The sequence below is a fragment of the Phyllopteryx taeniolatus genome, chromosome 4 (genome assembly GCF_024500385.1).
Source record: "Phyllopteryx taeniolatus isolate TA_2022b chromosome 4, UOR_Ptae_1.2, whole genome shotgun sequence".
In the NCBI taxonomy this organism is placed as follows: Eukaryota; Metazoa; Chordata; class Actinopteri; order Syngnathiformes; family Syngnathidae; genus Phyllopteryx; species Phyllopteryx taeniolatus.
In genome coordinates this window covers 1650991-1670549 of record NC_084505.1, presented here as the reverse complement: position 1 = coordinate 1670549, position 19559 = coordinate 1650991, and the positions used below count along the sequence as shown (strand labels likewise).

Sequence of the window (19559 nt, the reverse complement as noted above, 5' to 3'; positions counted from 1 at the left end):
GCCGTCATCAGTCATATGTATGAAATGTATGATGCCCTCGTCAATCACTCGTTATGGTTAGTAATGTGTAGTTTTTGGAAAAAGTGGTTCATCATCTTTGGCAAATAAGATTTTGCCGTAATTGATATATTTCAGAATGCTTTTGTTGTTTAGTTTTTTATGTTGCAAAGGATCTGACATTAAGCCTTTGAGCCAAGGAGTGGTGGCCTTGTCAGAACCAGTACTGGCCCTTTGTTTTCATGATATAATCCAAACGTTTTAACAATTACACATACATACATGTATATAGATTAATTTATAACTCATACGAATCAACTTTCAAAAAGCCCCTCTTGGAATGGTTCTGAGTGACAAAGTATTGACAGCTTTTTTAAAATTTAACTGTTAATTTATTCAATACGTCTTGGCATTATCACTTGTAATATATAATAATGCTTTTTATTTACAGAATGACACAGAATAAATATCAGGTTTAGTAATAGTTTGAGACAGTTACTCAAGTAGATTTCCAAGTCAATGGAAACATGATGCTCCAATGAAATTATTACATGGTGTCTTGCATAGATTTAGCCTGGATAATTTTATTGGGAAAGGGTTGCTGCAGCAGCCTCGACAGTGAAACTCATTTGCATAATAAATCTAGGGGCGTAGCGCTGCGAGGGCTGGTAGCGTGGTACTGTAATGCATAGTATGAACAATCGTTGTGGCGTCCGGCTAGACCGGAGGCTGGCCTGACAACAGTGAAAAACGCTGGAAGTAAATGGAGAGGGAAAGCACAAATATCAAGTTCTTTGTAGTTTGGGATGGCTAACCTATGGTCAAGCAGAACAATGGAGCCGTACCTGTCCTTGATAATTCAATACATCGACGGGATCTTCAAATTAAAAGTAGGTGCTTGAAGCCTAATGTTATGGTGAAGTTTAGTTATGTACAAACTGTATTTGCTTCCATTGAGTTGCACTTGGTGTTTGCACTTTTTTTTTTTTTTGCAAAAGTAATATTTATTTATTGGAATTCTTGGATAGTTTAAAAAAAAAAAAAAAAAAAAAAAAATCTCATTTAGTTGAAAGTTTTGTTTTATACTGAAAACATTTTGCATAGCGTTTGTTGACAAGTAGTGCAATATAAATACATTTGTTTCCCCTAACATCAGGAATAATCGTGATAACTATATTGATCAAAATATTCGTGATTAGCATTTGGGCCATAATCCTCCAGCCCTACGGTATATATTGTGATCTAAACATAAGTGTAAACATTTTATAAAGGAAGTATTTCTTTATGGTTTATGTGGTCCTTTAGCAAAGCTAAATTGATACAAATATGAACTCAAATGTAATTTTGAGAGCACTTATTGTGCAAATTTCAAAAGTCAAAATCAGAACTCTGCATTCTATTGTGCAAAAAATAAATAACATTGCCAATATTATAAATAAATAATATAGTGTATTAGTATACATTTAACCTTTATAGGCCCTTCCTCTCAGCCAACGTATGCAATAACGTACCAAATCATTTTTGGTTAAACATGTCCTGTATAGCTGTGTTATTTTCTTGCCAGACACTTATTTGCCTGCTGATTTACTGTGCAGTTAGTTATGCTCCGCTGTAACGTGGCTCTAGCCAGACTTCTGTGAGATGTACTGTATTACCCAAGCACTTCCAGTGTTTTGTGACTTCATGTCACAATAGCTTAACACAATTAGAGAGGATTCGCTGTCTTGTTAATTTTTCGTCATCCCTTTGAGATAATGACACTTGGGAAAAATTGTGTAGCTGCGCTAGCTAACCAGGCAAAGCTTGTAGCTCGCTGGTGTGTCACAACATTGCCCCGTACCGTGCATTCACCGTTGCAAATGACTGTTCAATGTGGATGCACCGTTTTTTTTTTTTTTACAAGAATGTGTTTATTTCATCATATTTATTTGTAAGGTGCGTAGTGGCCCGACACAGCGCCAAACTGGCCCTGGGCCATCAGGCTACTGTGTTGGACCCTGTTATAAAATGATGAAAGCTGTACATTACTACAACATCAGTGGTGGTTTTCTTTGAATTGAAGAAAAGGTTAAGTGTCACATCGCCTATACACTTCTGGAAGCCCTCAGTAAATGGTTGTTAATGCTTTATAGTTGCAGAGCTGTTAAATGGTACAGAACGTCCGTATTTTGTTACGGGAATCACTGAAAGCTGCCTTGTTAAGGCTGTAACACCGATTGTTAATCTATAATCTATTGGGGGGGGGAATCTAGCGTCCGACATTACCAGCCAGTACGGCGCTGTGTCCAGCCACTGTGATGAAAATTTCATAAATGAATTTGATTAAATAAACACTATTTTTTTAAGGGGGGGGGGGGGGGGGGCTGCATCGGGGCAATATATTTTATTACACTCCCCCGGCTGCAAGGCTGTAGAGGTGAAAGTCCTCTCTTCGTCCGGTGTCAAAGCATTGTATGTCACTTAATCATCGCCTCCATGGTAGCGAATAAACTACACTTCTTACCATGGTTCTTACACGTACCGTTTATGTTAACACGAAGGGGGGGTGTGGAGTTAATGGGAAAAGAAGGAAAAGCACGTGTGTCATGAAGTCACAAAAGTGCACTTGTCACATAGGTCAGGCTGGAACCAAAGTTATAGCAGTGAGTAACTAAGTTTGAACAACAAAAAAAGTCAATTAATACGCATCTGGAGATATAAATGTAAAATAATTCACGGTCTCGCAAGACACCCTCTGAACTGGAAATAAATTAATACGTCACTGGAGACATCTGAGAATGGGGTCAGGTTCAAACTATATTATCATCAATAAAACATTTAATATAATAAAACCTTTATTCATCCTACAGTAGGGAAATTTCCATTATTTCAGTCGAAATAGTGGATATCGGCAGTATAAATATATAAAGAGCATGCAAGAGAAGACATCTATACAAGTACATTCACAAAATATAAATCTTCAGTATTGACCATGCATAAACTCAATTAAATCTATCAGCAAGGGTATTTGTTTGAAAAACAGAGTGCTGAGTTTTGACTTTTGAGATCTGATTCATCTGATTTAATGAACTGGCTTTTTTATTGAATTTTTTTAAACCAAGGTTGAAAACACAATTGGTGAATGCGAATTAATCCATAGACAGATGGTTTTGATGATGGCACATCAAAATCTCATATACTTTGATTCAGGCTGCAACTGTGTCCGCCATTATAAGATTGATGCAATAAAAAGCATTAAAACAACAAATGTTAAAGCCATCATTTAGTAACGATTTTGATCACAGAGTAATGATTATGCTGTGGAATTGAACGGTATGCAGAATTATTTTTATTTTATTATATGATATACTGTAATTAATGTCCTGCAGTAATGTTATTGACAAAACTTTGAAAATATGAAAATTCAGACACATTTGGACAAATTGCTCTGCGGGTGAATTTCTATCAGATGTGTGCATTCATGCTCACAATTATTGGCACCCGTTCATTTTTTTGCATAACCTGTATAATAGCTTCAGAAACGAATGAATATGTACCGAAATTAAATCATCAGGCTCTTTTAATTGGAGGTCCAAAGTATTTTAACAAATGTATTTTTTTTCAACTTAGATATTGTAATTTCAAAGAAAAAAAAGTGAAAACAGTATGTGCAGCAATATCGGCACTCCTCCTTAATACTTTGCTGCACACACTGGATGACAGCCTCCAAATATGTTTGTGTGCATTACTAAAAAGCTGTATTGTTTCATCTGTCCATAAAATAGTGTTTATCATTTGCTCTTTTGTATCAAACAAAAGTTCGCCATAGAAAATTTCTTCAACTTAAACTTCATGGGTGCCAATAATGGTGAGCAGGACTGTATATCCACTACTAAGAAGGTAAATATAGAGTGGGTACAGAAAGTATTCAGACCCCCTTAAATTTTTCACTCTTTGTTATATTGTAGCCATTTGCTAAAATAATTTAATTGTTTTGCCTCATTAATGTACACACAGCACCCCATATTGACAGAAAAAAACGGAATTGTTGAAACTTTTGCAGATTAAAAAAGAAAAACTGAAAAATCACACAGCCATGAGTATTCAGACCCTTTGCTCAGTATTTAGTAGAGGCACCCTTTTGAGCTAATACAGCCATGAGTCTTTTTGGGAATGATGCAACAAGTTTTTCACACCTGAATTTGGGCATCCTCTGCCATTCCTCCTTGCAGATCCTCTCCAGTTCTGTCAGGTTGGATGGTGAATGTTGGCGGACACCCATTTTCAGGTCTCGCCAGAGATGCTCAATTGGGTTTAAGTCACGGCTCTGGCTGGGCCTTTCAAGAACTGTCCCTGAGTTGTTCTGAAGCCACTCTGTCATTTTAGCTGTGTGGTTAGACAATGACCTTGTCTTGTTGGAAGGTGAACTTCGGCCCAGTCTGAGGTCCTGAGACTGGAGAAGGTTTTCGTCCAGGATATCACTGTACTTGGCCGCATTCATCTTTCCTTCGATTGCAACCAGTCGTCCTGTCTCTGCAGCTGAAAAAAAAAAACACAGCATGATGTTGCCACCTCCATGCTTCACTGTTGGGACTGTATTGGACAGGTGATGAGCAGTGCCTGGTTTTCTCCACACACAGCGCTTAGAATTAAGACCAAAAAGTTCCAGCTGGGTCTCATCAGACCAGAGAATCTTATTTCTCACCATCTTGGAGTCCTTCAGGTTTTTTTTTTTTTTTTTTTTAAAACAAACTCCATGCAGGCTTTTATGTGTCTTGCACCGAGGAGAGGCTTCCGTCAGGCCACTCTGCCATAAAGCCCCGACTGCTGGAGGGCTGCAGTGATGGTTTACTTTCAAGAACTTTCTCCCATCAGAGACTGCATCTCTGGAGCTCAGCCACAGTGATCTTTGGGTTCTTCTTTACCTCTCTCACCATGGCTCTTCTCCCCTGATTGCTCAGTTTGGCCGGACGGCCAGCTCTAGGAAGAGTTCTGGTCGTCCCAAATGTCCTCCATTTAAGGATTATGGAGGCCACTGTGCTCTTAGGAACCTTAGGTGCAGCAGAATGTTTTTAGTAACCTTGGCAAGATCTGTGCCTTGTCACAATTCTCTGAGCTCGTCAGGCTGTTCCTTTGACCTCATGATTCTCATTTTCTCTGACATGCACTGTGACCAGAAAGGTCTTATATGGACAGGTGTGTAGTTTTCCTAATCAAGTCCAATCAGTATAATCAAACACAGCTGGACTCCAATGGAGGTGTAGAACCATCACAAGGATAATCAGAAGAAATGGTCAGCGCCTGAGTTATGTGTCACAGCAAAGGGTCTGAATATTTATGGCTGTGTGATATTTCAGTTTTTCTTTTTTAATAAATCTGCAAAAATTTCAAGATTTCCGTTTTTTTCTGTCTGGGGTGCTATGTGTACATTGAGGAAAAATATTAACTTAAAGGATTTTAGCAAATGCCTGCAATATAACAGAGTGGAAAACTTAAGGAGGTCTGAATACTTTACGTACCCACTGTATACCTTTTTTATAATAATTTGTTCGACCACTGTTAACCAGTATTTATATGGTTCAGTCAGGAGTTTGTAGGTCTTCATCCACAAACCAATAAATTTAAGCGCAAACCATTAACAACTTTTCAAGGCCAATATTAAAGGCGGGGATTTCCAAACGCTAGATTTGAGCCATCTTTAAACATTTATTGGGGGGGGGGGGACAAAAAACTTTTATGTAAAAAAACATGGGAAATTACTTCCTGGTCTTTCATTAATAAAACCCCAATTCCATTGAAGTTGGTATGTTGTGTACAACCTAAATAAAAATTGAATACTACTACTTTTCTTTTCGGCTAGTCCCGTTAGGGGTCGCCACAGCGTGCCAGCCTTTTCCATGTAAGCCTATCTCCTGCATCCTCCTCTCGAACACCAACTGCCCTCATGTCTTCCCTCACTACATCAATCAACCTTCTCTTTGGTCTTCCTCTAGCTCTCTTGGCCTGGCAGCTCTATCCTTATCATCCTTCTACCAATATACTTACTATCTCTTCCCTGGACGTGTTCAAACCATCGAAGTCTGCTCTCTCTAACTGTCTCCAAAACATCTAACCTTGGCCGTCCATCTGATGAGCTCATTTCTAATTTTATCCAACCTGGTCACTCCGAGAGCGAACCTCAACATCTTCATTTCCGCCACCTTCAACTCTGCTTCCTGTTGTCTCTTCAGTGCCACTGCCTCTAATCCGTACATCATGGCTGGCCTCACCACTGTCTTATAAATGTTGCCCTTCATTCTAGCAGAGACTCTTCTGTCACATAACACACCTGACACCTTCTGCCACCCGTTCCAACCTGCCTGGACTTGTTTCTTCACTTCCTGACCACACTCATCATTGCTCTGGACCCCAAGTATTTTAAAGTCCTCCACCCTCTGTTTTTGCCTTACGTTGCATCTCCATGTATTCCTTTCCTCCCTGTGTGCCACTTCTTCTTAGCTAATCTCTTTCCTTGTATGATTTCCTGTACTTTGAGGTTCCACCACCAAGTCTCCGCCTCAATTTTCCTATTAGAAGATATGGTCAGTACTCTTGTGCCTGTTTCTCTGATCACCTTGGGTGTAGTGGTCCAGTCTTCTGGAAGCTCCTCCTGTCCACCAACAGCTTGTCTCACCTCTTCCCGAAAAGCCGCACAACACTCTTCCTTTCTCAGCTTCCACCACATGATTCGCTGCTCTGCTTTTGTTTTCTTAATCTTCCTCCCCACCACCACAGTCATCTTACACACCACCATCCTATGCTGTCTATCCACACTCCCCCCTGCCACTACCTTAGTCAGTAACCTCCTTCAGCTTAAATCGTCTGCACAAGATGTAATCTAATTGCGTGCTTCTACCTCTGCTCTTGTAAGTCTCACCATGTTCCTGCCTCTTCTGGAAGAAAGTGTTCACTATAGCCATTTCCATCCTTTTTGCATATTCTACCACCATCTGTCCCTCGAGGTTCCTTACCTGGATGCCGAATTTACCCATCCACTTCTTCATCACACCTGTTTCCTTCGCCAACATGTCCATTAAAATCTGCAGCAATCAAGACTCTCTCTAAGTCTGGGATGCTCAGAACTACTTTGTCCAGCTCCTTCTAGAATTTCTTTTTCAGGTCTAGGTCACATCCTACCATAGCCACTAATTACATGATACAAAACACCGGCGTCCTGTAGTCCGTGGCGGAGGTTGTTCAGCCAGGCCACGACCAATCCGGTATGGAATTCTTTGGATCAACGCTCATATTTGTTTGCCAAAGTTTTAAGCCAGATGCCCTTCCTGACGCCCCCCATAGGGCTTCATTAAATAAAATAATGAATACAATGATTTGCAAATGTTTTTCAACCTACACCATCCATCCATCCATTTTCTACCGCTTATCCGAGGTCGGGTCGCGGGGGCAGTAGCTTTAGCAGGGACGCCCAAGACTTCCCTCTCCCCAGCCACTACATCCAGCTCTTCCGGGGGGATCCTGAGGCGTTCCCAGGCCACCCGAAGGACGTAGTCTCTCCAGGGTGTCCTGGGTCGTCCACGGGGGCTCCTTCTGGTGGGATGTGCCTGGAACACCTCACCATGGAGGTGTCCGGGAGGCATCCAAATCAGATGCCCCAGCCACCTCATCTGGCTCCTCTCGATGTGAAGGAGCAGCGGCTCTACTCTGAGATCCTCCCGGATGACCGAGCTTCTCAACCTATCTCTAAGAGAGAGCCCGGACACCCTGCGAAGGAAACTCATTTCGGACGCTTGTATCCTGGATCTTGTTCTTTCCGTCACGACCCACAGCTCGTGACCATAGGTGAGGGTAGGAACGTAGATCGACCGGTAAATCGAAAGCTTCGCCTTTCGGCTTAGCTCCTTCTTTACCACAACGGATCGATACAAAGTCCGCATCACTGCAGATGCTGCACCGATCCGCCTGTCGATCTCCCGTTCCATTCTTCCCTCACTCGTGAACAAGACCCCAAGATACTTGAACTCCTCCACTTGGGGCAGGATCTCATCCCCGACCTGGAGAGGGCACGCCACCCTTTTCTGACTGAGGACCATGGTCTCAGATTTGGAGGTGATTATTCTAATCCCAGCCTCTTCACACTCTGCTGCGAACTGCTCCAGTGAGAGTTGGAGGTCACGGCTTGATGAAGCCAACAGAAACCACATCATCAGCAAAAAGCAGAGATTCAATACTGAGGCCACCAAACCGGACCCCCTCTACACCTAGAAATTCTGTCCATAAAAGTTGTGAACAGAATCGGTGACAAAGGGCAGCCTTGGCGGAGTCCAACCCTCACCGGAAACGAGTCCGATTTACTGCCGAATATCCGGACAAAACTCTGACTCCGGTCGAACAGCCCGTATCAGGGGGTTTGGTCGAACGCCTTCTCCAAGTCCACAAAACGCATGTAGACTGGTTGGGCGAACTTCCATGCACCCTCGAGGACCCTGCCAAGGGTGTAGAGCTGGTCCACGGCCAGGACGAAAACCACACTGCTCTTCCTGAATCTGAGATTCAACCTCCCCACGGCCCTCCTCTCCAGCACCCCTTAATAGACCTTACCAGGGAGGCTGAGGTGTGTGATCCCCCTGTAGTTGGAACACACCCCTTCTTAAAAAATGGGGACCACCACCCCAGTCTGCCAATCTAGAGGCACTGTCCCCAATGTCCACGCGATGTTGCAGAGGCGTGTCAACCAGGACAGCCCGACAACATCCAGAGCCTTGAGGAACTCCTGGCGAATCTCATCCACCCCCGGGCCTTGCCACCGAGGAGCTTTTTAACCACCTCGGTGACCTCAACCCCAGAGATAGGAGAGCCCGCCTCAGAGAACCCAGACTCTGCTCCCTCATGGGAAGGCGTGTCGGTGGAATTTCCTCGAAGCCGTCTGGAAGTCTTTCTCCATGGCCTCACCGAACTCCTCCCATGCCCGAGCTGGATTCCACACAAAGCTGCATTCCACTTGGCCAGCCGGTACCCATCCGCTGCCTCAAGAGTCCCACAGGCCAAAAAGGCCCGATAGGACTCCTCCTTCAGCTTGACCGCATCCCTCACTGTTGGTGTCCACCAACGGGTTCGGGGATTGCCACCACAACAGGCACCAACCACCTTACGGCCACAGCTCCGGTCGGCTGCCTCAGTGGAACATTGTCCACTCGGACTCGATGTCCCCCGCCTCCCCCGGAACATGAGCAAAGTTCTGTCGGAGGTGGGAGTTGAAACTCCTTCTGGCAGGGGATTCCGCCAGACGTTCCCAGCAGACCCTCACAATACGTTTGGGCCTGCCACGTCGGACCGGCATCTTCCCCCACCATCGGAGCCAACTCACCACCAGGTGGTGATCTGTTGACAGCTCCGCCCCTCTCTTTACACGAGTGTCCAAGACATGCGGCCGCAAGTCCGATGACACGACCACAAAGTCGATCATCGAACTCCGACCTAGGGTGTCCTGGTGCCAAGTGCACGTGTGGACACCCTTATGCTTGAACATGGTGTTCGTTATGGACAATCCGTGATGAGCACAGAAGTCCAATAACAGAACGCCGCTCGGGTTCTGATCGGGGCGGGCCGTACCTCCTAATAACGCCCTTCCAGGTCTCACTGTCATTGCCCACGTGAGCATTTAAGTCCCCCAGCACCCCCTCCAAGGACTCCAAAAAGGGTGGGTACTCTGAACTGCTGCTGCACAAACAACAGTCAGGACCCGTCCCCCCACCCGAAGGCGGAGGGAGGCTACCCTCTCGTCCACCGGGGTGAACCCCAACGTACAGGCGCCAAGCCGGGGAGCAATAAGTATACCCACACCTGCTCGGCGCCTCTCACCGTGGGCAACTCCAGAGTGAAAGAGAGTCCAACCCCTCTCGAGAGCACGGGTACCAGAGGCATGAAATATATGTTTGCCTGTATCTAGTCGGAACTTCTCGACCTCACACACCAGCTCGGGCTCCTTCCCTGCCAGAGAGGTGACATTCCACGTCCCTAGAGCCAGCTTCTGTAGCCGGGGATCGGATCGCCAAGGTCCCCGCCTTCGGCCACCGCCCAGCTCACGCTGCACCCGACCCCTATGGCCCCTCCCACAGGTGGTGAGCCCATGGGAAGGGGGACCCACGTTACCCTTTCGGGCTGTGCCCGGCCGGGCCCCATATGTGCAGGCCCGGCCACCAGGCGCTCTCCTTTGAGCCCCACCTCCGGGCCTGGCTCCTGAGAGGGGCCCCGGTGACCCACGTCCGGGCAAGGGAAACCTGAATCCATTTATTGTACTCGTCATAGGGGGTTTTGGAGCCGTGCTTTGTCTGGTCCCTCACCTAGGACCTGTTTGCCAGGGGCATAAAGACCCAGACAACTTAGCTCCTAGGATCATTGGGACACACAAACCCCTCCACCACGATAAGGTGACGGCTCAAGGAGGGGTTCAACGTACACTGTATATTCAATTGAATACACCCGAAAAACTAATGTTCAAACTGATACTTTTTTTTTTTGCAATTATTCATTCATTTTGAATTTGATGCCTGCATCAACACTTTCCAAAAAAGCTGGTATAAGGGCATGTTTACCAGTCTAGTACTTGCACTCTTTTACTACGAAACCACGCTGTTGTATCATGTGCAAAATGTGGCTTGGAATTGTCTTGCTGAAATAAGCAGGGACATCACTGAAAAAGATTCTGATCGGATGGCAGCATATATCTCTCCAAAACCTGTATGTACCTTTCATTATGGTGCCTTCACAGATGTGCAAGTTACCCTCGCCATGTGTAGTAACACACACCCATACATAACAGATGCTGGCTTTTGAACTTTGCGCTGATAACAATGCGGCTCGTCCTTTTCCTCTTTGTCCCGGAGGACACGACATCCATGATTTCCAAAAACAATTTGAAATGTCGCCCCATCAGACAACAGCACACTTTTCCGCTTTGCATCATTTCATCTGCTCGGGTCCAGAGAAGCTGGCGGTGTCTCTGGGTGTTGTTGATGTTTGGCTTTCGCGTTACACGGGAGAGTTTTAACTTGCATTTGTCGATGTAGCAATGAACTGTGTTAATTGACAATGGTTTTCTGAAGTGCTCCTTAGCTCACGTGGCAATATCTTTACCCAATGATGACAGTTTCCAATGGAGTGTCGTCTGAGGTGTCGAAGGTCACGGGCGTTCAGTGTTGGCTTTCTACTGGTTCTGAAGCGTTCGATGATGATATGGACCAGAGATGATGAAATCCCTAAATCCCTTTTAATTGTATGTTGAGAAACATTATTTTAAAACTGAACTATTTGCTGATGCAATTGTTCACAAAGTGGTGAATTTCACTCTATCCTTGCTTGTGACAACAACTGAGCCTCACGGGGATGCTCCTTTTATACCCAGTCATGACATCTGTTTCCAATTTACCTGGTCACCTGTGGAATGTGCCAAACAGGTGGTATTTATTTATTTAAAACATTCCTCCACTTTCCCAATCTTTTGTTGTCTCTGTCTCAGCTTTTTTGGAACGTGTTGCCGGCATAAAATTCAAAATGAGAGAATATTTACAAATAAAAAAACAAGAACCTTCATCAGTTTGAACATTAAATATCTTGTTTTTGTAGCGTGTTCAATTGATATAGCTTAAATGTTTTGCAAATCATTGTAAATCAGTTTTTTTGTTTACATTTTACACGTCCCAACTTCATTGGAATTGGGGTTTGTAAATTCAGCCTTAGATGACAAACAAAACTTGACCCATTACATTGTCATTAAAAAAGCAATTACCGTAATTTCTCGTGTATAATGCGCATCCCCCCCCCCCCCTCCCCCCCAAAAAATTTAAAAAGTCAATAGTGCACATTATACATGGGTATAGGGTAAAATGACAAAATATTTCCCATTTTATAAATGTATGCCGCCATCTGGAGGTTATGAAAAAGCTGTACACTTTCATTCCAAAAGTTTCATTCTAATATGGCACCGCCACGTAGTGGTTATGAAAAAGGTGTCGCCGACAGTTTCATTCCAATATGACCGGAGTACATATGACCGCATATATGCACAGTTGTGCTCATAAGTTTACATACCCTGGCAGAATTTGTGAAATCTTTATTTATTTTTTTTAATAAATATGACTGAACAACAACCATCATTCATTTCTTTATGGTTATGTTTTGTTTAATGATAACGCTTCTCTGAAATGCTTGACAGTTTAATTTGAATCCCATTAAAATAAAATGTTTTCGCCTGGCCCTTAGTTTTCTTGAAATAATTGTACCCATCTTACAAATTCTGCCTGGGTAATCAAACATATGAGCACAACTGTGTGTTTACTAAATAAAAGTAGGGCTGTGAACTTTCAAAATAAGAGCAAGTAAATAAAAGTATTACGTGTTCAAATAAAGTGCTTCACTTCAGAATAATTATTTTGAAAAACAAAATACAGATAATACTTGTTTTGATCATATTGGTAGGGGCAAAAAATCATGCATTGTAAAAATGCATTATACATAGAAGGGTTTTCCAGAATTTTGAGGTCAACTTTGGGGGTGCGTATTATAAATGGTTGCGGATTATACACCAGAAATTACGGTAAGCAAACTCCCAAAAGCAGTTTGAAGTTGGGAGTTAAGAATGTAAGTCAAATATGCATTTGATTTATTCATCATGAAGTGATTAGCCAAGATGTAAGAACATCATGGACTACTTGGCTGATCGGGCAAAAAATTATTCATATATTACTTGGCGGATTATTTGAGGCCTCCTGAAGTTTTGTGGGACATGACCCAAACTGGATTGATGCTGTGTTTCACTCAGTACTGACACTTGCTGGATCTTTAACCTCATTCAAGGTAACCTAGTTGCAAGATTCAACTAACCTACCGATTCAATGACCTCATATATTCATTAGTATTAAGTGATTGTATTTTATAATATATGGTGTATGATTTTTGTCTTTAAGCTTAAAGTATCTTTAAAATAGGTATTTTTTAATTTGATGTTATTTATCCAGGTTAAGCAATTGAGAACAGATTCTCTTTTGCAATGCCAACCTGGCTGCAGACAGCAGAGTAAAACAAGGCAAAATAAAATCTTAATACAAATAAATGCATTTACAAACAGTACAATTTAATGTACGTACATGTAACTGCACAAAACAATCAGAAACATGAAATAATACTACGATCATAAAATCTTGTCCAATTAAAATACACCATAGCTCCCTTCACACATGGCACTACGCATACAGGAGGTGCAAAGTTTTTTCCCCTCTTCGCTCACATTTTTAAAACTTAGCTGTTTGTAGATGAGAGAGGAACAAATGATTCAAGTATACTAAAGTATCAGTATGAGGGCCCCTGGATCATAGATGTCGCAATCGCAGTGTGCATGACGTCACTCACGTTTGCTACAAGCTCAGCTTGAAAGTAAGCAAGACTGCGTAGTAGGGCTGCAACTAACGATTAACTTAATAATTGATTAATCAAGGAAATTGATTAAAAAAACATTTTCATCCCTTTATTCAAAAACAGCACATTTCAAATTGCCAGTGCACAAACGGATCGCTGCATAAAAATCCCAGTGCTCTTCATAAGTTATGAATAATTCAAAGGAAAAAAACTAAATGTTGACTCGTCAACTGATTGGTATGCAGGACGGTCATATAACTAACCACACTGGGCAATAACAGCAACACCCTATTTTTGACCACACGAAGATGATTCACTGTATGTTTGTATTCGTTGTCATAGAAAAATTGGGATGTTTATCGTGTGTTCTGAGTTCAATTAAAGCATCTAAAAGTTTGATCTTTTCAGGAGTGGATTGTTAGTCATGTTGATTTTTGCTTTAATTATGGATTTAAGTTGCAGGTATTGTAGAAATTGATGTTTCAACTTTGTGTGTTAGGATAATGGTTTCTAAATTATGTAAATTGGTTGTGGAAAAGTTGACATGGTGGATTTTGAATTCAGGGTTGTGCCATTTTGGGGTCTATTTGCATGGTGAGTGAGTGGAGTTCAAGAGCTTGATGACTTTTCACCAGACTGTCAGAGTTGTATCGTTTAAGTTTTTTTTTTCAGACGCGGGGGTTTGGGGGGTTAATGGTTGTATTGAGTAATAGGTCCAGCAAATCTGTGAGTGACAGGATTTTACAATGCGTTTGACCTAGCAATGACATTTTGTGGTTTGTTTGATGGATCCATCAAGGAATGTATTTTAACTAATTTGCGAGGTAGGAGAAAGAGCTATTTGGGGTGCCTAGTCTCTATTTTTATTTTTTTTTTATTTCTATGCAGTCGCTTGTTAAATTCAGTTTTTTAGTTTTCCAGTATAATCTATAGATGCTGTATAGATTTGATCCTTTTATCTGTTGGGGAACATTGAAAAGTAGCAGTTGATGTGGGGTAAAATTTTAATTTTAGGCGCGCAGGGCCAGATTTGACAGGGAACGCCCACATATTATGGTTGCTCCACTCAGGGTGCGTACCTCCCTTGTGGGTGCGTGAATGACAGAACTGATTGGATGAGAAAATGTGCGCAGCCATAGACTCATGCCGCTGCGTGCCTCTTCTGACTTAAGTCCACGAGGGAATATGGCCCTAAGAAAATACAAAGATCTTATCTTTTTCACTTGATACCGATCACCTGAAAATCACGTGATCTGATCGGCATAACTGGACTGGGAATAGTCTGCTAAAATTGTGAAAATTAATTTGTATCAGTTTTTTGAGGTGGCGGGAAGTGACCTGGTTGATATGAGTTGTAAACCGTTGTTTCTGTATGCAAGTATTTTTAAGGTCTGCAAGTTGTTTCTCAAAGTATCTCTGCGGTAGTGTGTGTATAGACACTAAGTTTCTGTATGCTGGATATATATAGTAAACCACTTCAATGTTTGATAGCGAGAGAGATTTTTTTAATAGAATTTTCCAGGTTATGAATTAGTTTTTTTGTGGAAAAACAACTTTTCCTGGTGTTATTTATTTATTTAAACATTTGCAGGTGTTCCAAACAAGGGAAAGCCTTTAGTCTCTTATAGACCTGAAGACCAAGTGGAAGACTAGCAAATTCTTTATTCGATTACTAATCTCAGGAAATTGTGCAATTAAAATTCAACTTTAAGTAATTGTATCTCTCTTAATATTCTGTTTAATTTAAGTGTGAGTCATAGACAAATTTGGTCTAGGGAAAAAGGCTTAATTGTTCTTTTTAATTTTGTTGGAAAAAAATCAATTTGAAGTTAAATTTTTAAGTTTTGCTCGTGAAATAGGAATCTGTCTTTGTGTAGTTTGTGTCCATGAGTGCATGATTGACTTCTCCCATTTGTGGTTTTCTGTAGGACTGGGTTGACCATATCAATACTGTTAACCACACAGCCGCCTGCAGGGACCTGCGCAACAAGTGAGGATATAGTTTGTTTGAGTAAACCTTTTTACACTATTGTAAATGGTCATTTTTATTGCACTAATGTGAAACATTACACACAACCTTTGGCATTTGTGTTGGGATGAAACAAGATCGCTTTTGCTCAGAAATTATTGAATGTTACTTGAACAGATGTTTTTCTATTTTCCTAAAGCTATCCTGATTGGAAACCAGGCCAAAGGTTAGTTCTGTTTTTGTATCTCAATGAATACATTTTAGGGATGCATGATAGTTATTGGACCAATATTAGGGAGAAAAAAATGACGAAACACTCGGTCTGATTAAAAAATAAATAAATAAAATAAAAAATTGTACCAATAACAAGACCCGCCTCATGCGATGTGCTGGTTAGCAACTGGTGCATTGGCTCATGACAGTCATGAATTGACCAAAATTTTTGACTGATGACACCCAAAATAATCAGAATCAGATCAGAATCAGAATCATCTTGATTTGCCAAGTGTGTCAAAAACGCACAAAGAATTTGTCTCCGGTAGTTGGAGCTGCTCTAGTACGACAACAGACAGTCAACTGACAGAGAATACTTTTGAGACATAAAAACACAGTCACTGAGCAATAAAAGGTTACCAGTAATGTGGTAATGCCGGCAAAATTTATTATTTATTGATTTGACAATTGTGCAAAAAGATGGAGTCCTCTAGCAATTAGAGCAGTTTGAAATGACTAATAGAACAATAGTCTGGTGCTATTACCATTGTGCAAAGGGCGCAGAGATGCAGTTATGTGACGAGTAGTGCGATAATCTGGGACAATGTCAGTTGTGCAAATGGTCCAGATGCTTCTCAAGCACATGAGTGGCCAGTGTTGGGCAACAACAGATATGGGTCATTCCATGGATGTGGTGAAATGTTACGAGCAATTATTAACTGCAAAATACATTAAAAGGCATCAAATATTAACACACAACAGTATCGTCAATAATCAGGTATCAACATGTAGATATAAAATATTGCGGTAGAACCTGGAAAGGGTTTTCAAGAAAATGATTTCCAAATGTTACAAGCTTCAATGTCAAACGGTCAAGTTACTAGCAATGATGAAAAGCGAGTTTGTATAGAATTAGATGTTTTTTTTGTTTGATTCATTGAAGGAGAAATGATTGGTGAATCTCGACCGTTTGCTGTTGCTAGTGCACAGGCTTTTTTCTGTTTTACTGCACTGCTGACTCGCTGGTAATTTTGAAGAGTCACAGCAGTGTTGAGGATGTGGTCATGATTACGCGAATACTTTAATCCTTATTATTAAACTTGGATTCGGTTCCGATTATAAAGCCCTCCTGTCAAACGTTTTTAACTATATTTGATCAAAACATGATTCACTTTGTTGATTAAAAATGTCGATGTGTGGTGCACTGTGGATTGTTACTGGTGCTTGTAACATGACATGGGCACTGGCAAAGACCACTGGTGTCAAAATTACGCACAGGTTTAAATGGCTGTATTATCGTTTACTATCACTGACTTCTGTGGAGACGTGTTCAGAACTGAGTTAAATCATAGTATTGTTCAGTCAAGGATTGGTATTTGGATTACATGTTGAAACTCTGGAATGCCATGGTGTGTGTAACTGCAAATGTGTTTGACTGGCAGAAAGCACAGTCAAAGTTACGTACATGCTGTTCTTCATAAACAATTTTGTGTGTACTTCCAACTGACAAAGCATAACACTGTAAAGGTACATCTAGGGATTTAGCAATAAAAAAATGGCAATAGTTAAACCTGAATTAAAATAAAAATATAACCAACCTTAATATTCCCTATGATCTAAAATGTTGACTGTACATTATCGTGTACAAACAATTAGCTAAACATAGTTGGTCAATTGATTGAATTGGAAGTTAAAAATGGCAAGTGATGGAACATGTCAACGTTCAAGCCTCAAGTTGGTCTAACTGTGAAGGGTATCATTCCAAGTAAGGAAACTGATATTGAAAAATTCACTCGTCCTATTAAGTTCTGATATCCACTGAATTCATTCACTTATACCTGTTAGTATTCACGTCCTTCATTTTCCATGTTGCATTTTTAGTCGATGTTACACAGATCTATATTTGCCCCAAGTAAATTTTTTACTCAATACTTTGCGGTGCATTAACAAGTTGGATATACATTGGTTTGTGAACCTACTCTAACCCTAGTATTTGTTTGAAAAATTCCCAAAGTTTTCATACAATAAACAGCTTTCCATGTTCATATCTAGAGTCAGTGTTACAAGCGACCACTGGTCAAATAATGGTCATATTAAGTAAACTATGTATGTTTTTATCCCATGAACCCCTAAATGTAACTGGTATAATTCAAAGAAATGTTACTAACATACTTGCAACAAAATAATTCAAGTTCTACATTTTTTCTTACATGTCACAAATTGTGTACCACCTCAGTGGAATGACCCATATGCAAGTAGTGCAGGGTAACGAGACTACTACAATGAGGGCAGGAATAACGTAAAAATGGCCCGACAGAGATGTGACAACAATCTCAAGACAAAAATGGCAGCATGTTACAATGGAATTGTAAGTTAACTGTTAAAGAAGTTAATGGCAAGAGGGAAGAAGCCGTTGGAATGCCTGCTGGTTCTAGTTTGCATTGATTGAGACCGCCTAGATAGGGGTGTACCGAAAAATTTTTCAGCAGTTTTGATTCTCCGTTGCAGTCGGTTTGTCCTTTTTTGTGGCAGTTCTAAACCAGAGTGTGATGGATGAACACAGGACTGATTTGATAACTGCTGTGTAGAACTGCCTCAACATATTCTGTGGCAGGCCATGCTTCTTCAGAAGCCGCAGAAAGTACATCCTCTGCTGGGCCTTTTTGAGGATGGAGTTGATGTTGGTCACCTAGTTCAGGTCCTGAGAGACTGTAATTCCCAGGAACTTGAAGGTCTTGACTGTTGACACGGGAATTGGACAGCGTGAGGGGCAGCTGTGGCAAAGGATCCCTCCTGAAGTCCACGATCATCTCTACAGTCTTGTGTGTTCAGTTCCAGGTTGTGTCAGCCGCACCACAGCTCCAGCCGCTCCACTTCCTGTTGATACGCAGACTCGTCACCATCTTTGATGAAACCAATGACTGTGTTGTCAGTCTGCAAGTCTGCAAACTTCAGGAGTTTGACAGCCGCGTGCGTTGAGGTGCAGTGGTCCCGTGCCGTCGAGGTGTTCTAGGAAGAAGTGCAGTCCCATGTTGACTGCGTCATCCACAGACCTGTTTGCTCGGTAGGCAAACCGCAGGGGGTGCAGCAGGGGACCTGTGACTCTGTCACAGAGCGAGGGAGGGATCTATAGGGAAACACAAAGAGGGGTCTAATTACAAAAAGGAAACACAAGTAATGGTGAAACAAAGGAAAAATAGGCATACGAAAAGGGAAATGGAACACCGTGTTGCTGGACTAAAGGTGAAAACGTGAGCGTTTAATGCGTTCAGTCCGGACGAGAGAGAGAGAGAGAGAACCAAGTTTGGATTTTGTGTGAAGCTTGTAATATACCGAAATTAATAGGCACTAATGTTGTACATCCAAGCTTGTGCGGTACTCACGACCATAGGCTGCTTGGTCGGTGGGACTGGTCTTTCTCCAGACATCTCAGGAGGAAAACAAAGCAGGTTGAGTTGTAGAAAAAGTCTTGGCAAATTAACTGCTAATGGTTCAATCACATTTCATGCTGCTTGGCTTCAAATCAAGACAAACCGCTCTCAAAATCTTGCAGTTGCGACCGCAAAGTTGACGCACTGACACAGACATCAAGGCATACATTTGGAATATTTCTGCAGAGTTCTTGAAATATGAAAACAGACATCTTCAGTTACAACCCTGAATGGAAGCCCACGGGTTGCAGTACTCTTAAACGCCAGTGGGTGGCACATTGCGTGCATGTTTGAATATGAAACAAATAGATAATTACTGAATTTGTGTTCCATTGTCGATCTGTCCCAGCTTGGTTTTCCTGGAGAGAGTGTCCCACCTTTTGGTCAATACCTTCAAAAGAAGGAAAGGAGTCTTTTTTTAAGACGGGACTCACGATTTGACGGGAAGTTGCTTATTAGGTTTAGGTCCAGTAGGCGTCTTCTCGTGGTTGTCTCGCACAGCAGGGCCACTTGGAAGAAAGCAGCTTATCAAGTTGTGTGGGAGTCACTGAGACACCTCA

General features: G+C 41.9%; 1 protein-coding gene across 6 annotated transcripts in view; it reads left to right on the top strand.

The window, feature by feature from the left end:
* LOC133477378 (zinc finger protein 638-like) overlaps positions 1-19559 on the top strand; it is a 79632-nt gene that overhangs the window by 13398 nt on the left and 46675 nt on the right. For all 6 annotated transcript variants that reach the window (XM_061772033.1, XM_061772034.1, XM_061772035.1 and 3 more), the window contains 2 exons: positions 15315-15376; positions 15555-15581. In XM_061772033.1, the coding sequence (XP_061628017.1) occupies positions 15315-15376; positions 15555-15581 (89 nt within the window). The remainder of the gene's footprint in view (positions 1-15314; positions 15377-15554; positions 15582-19559) is intronic.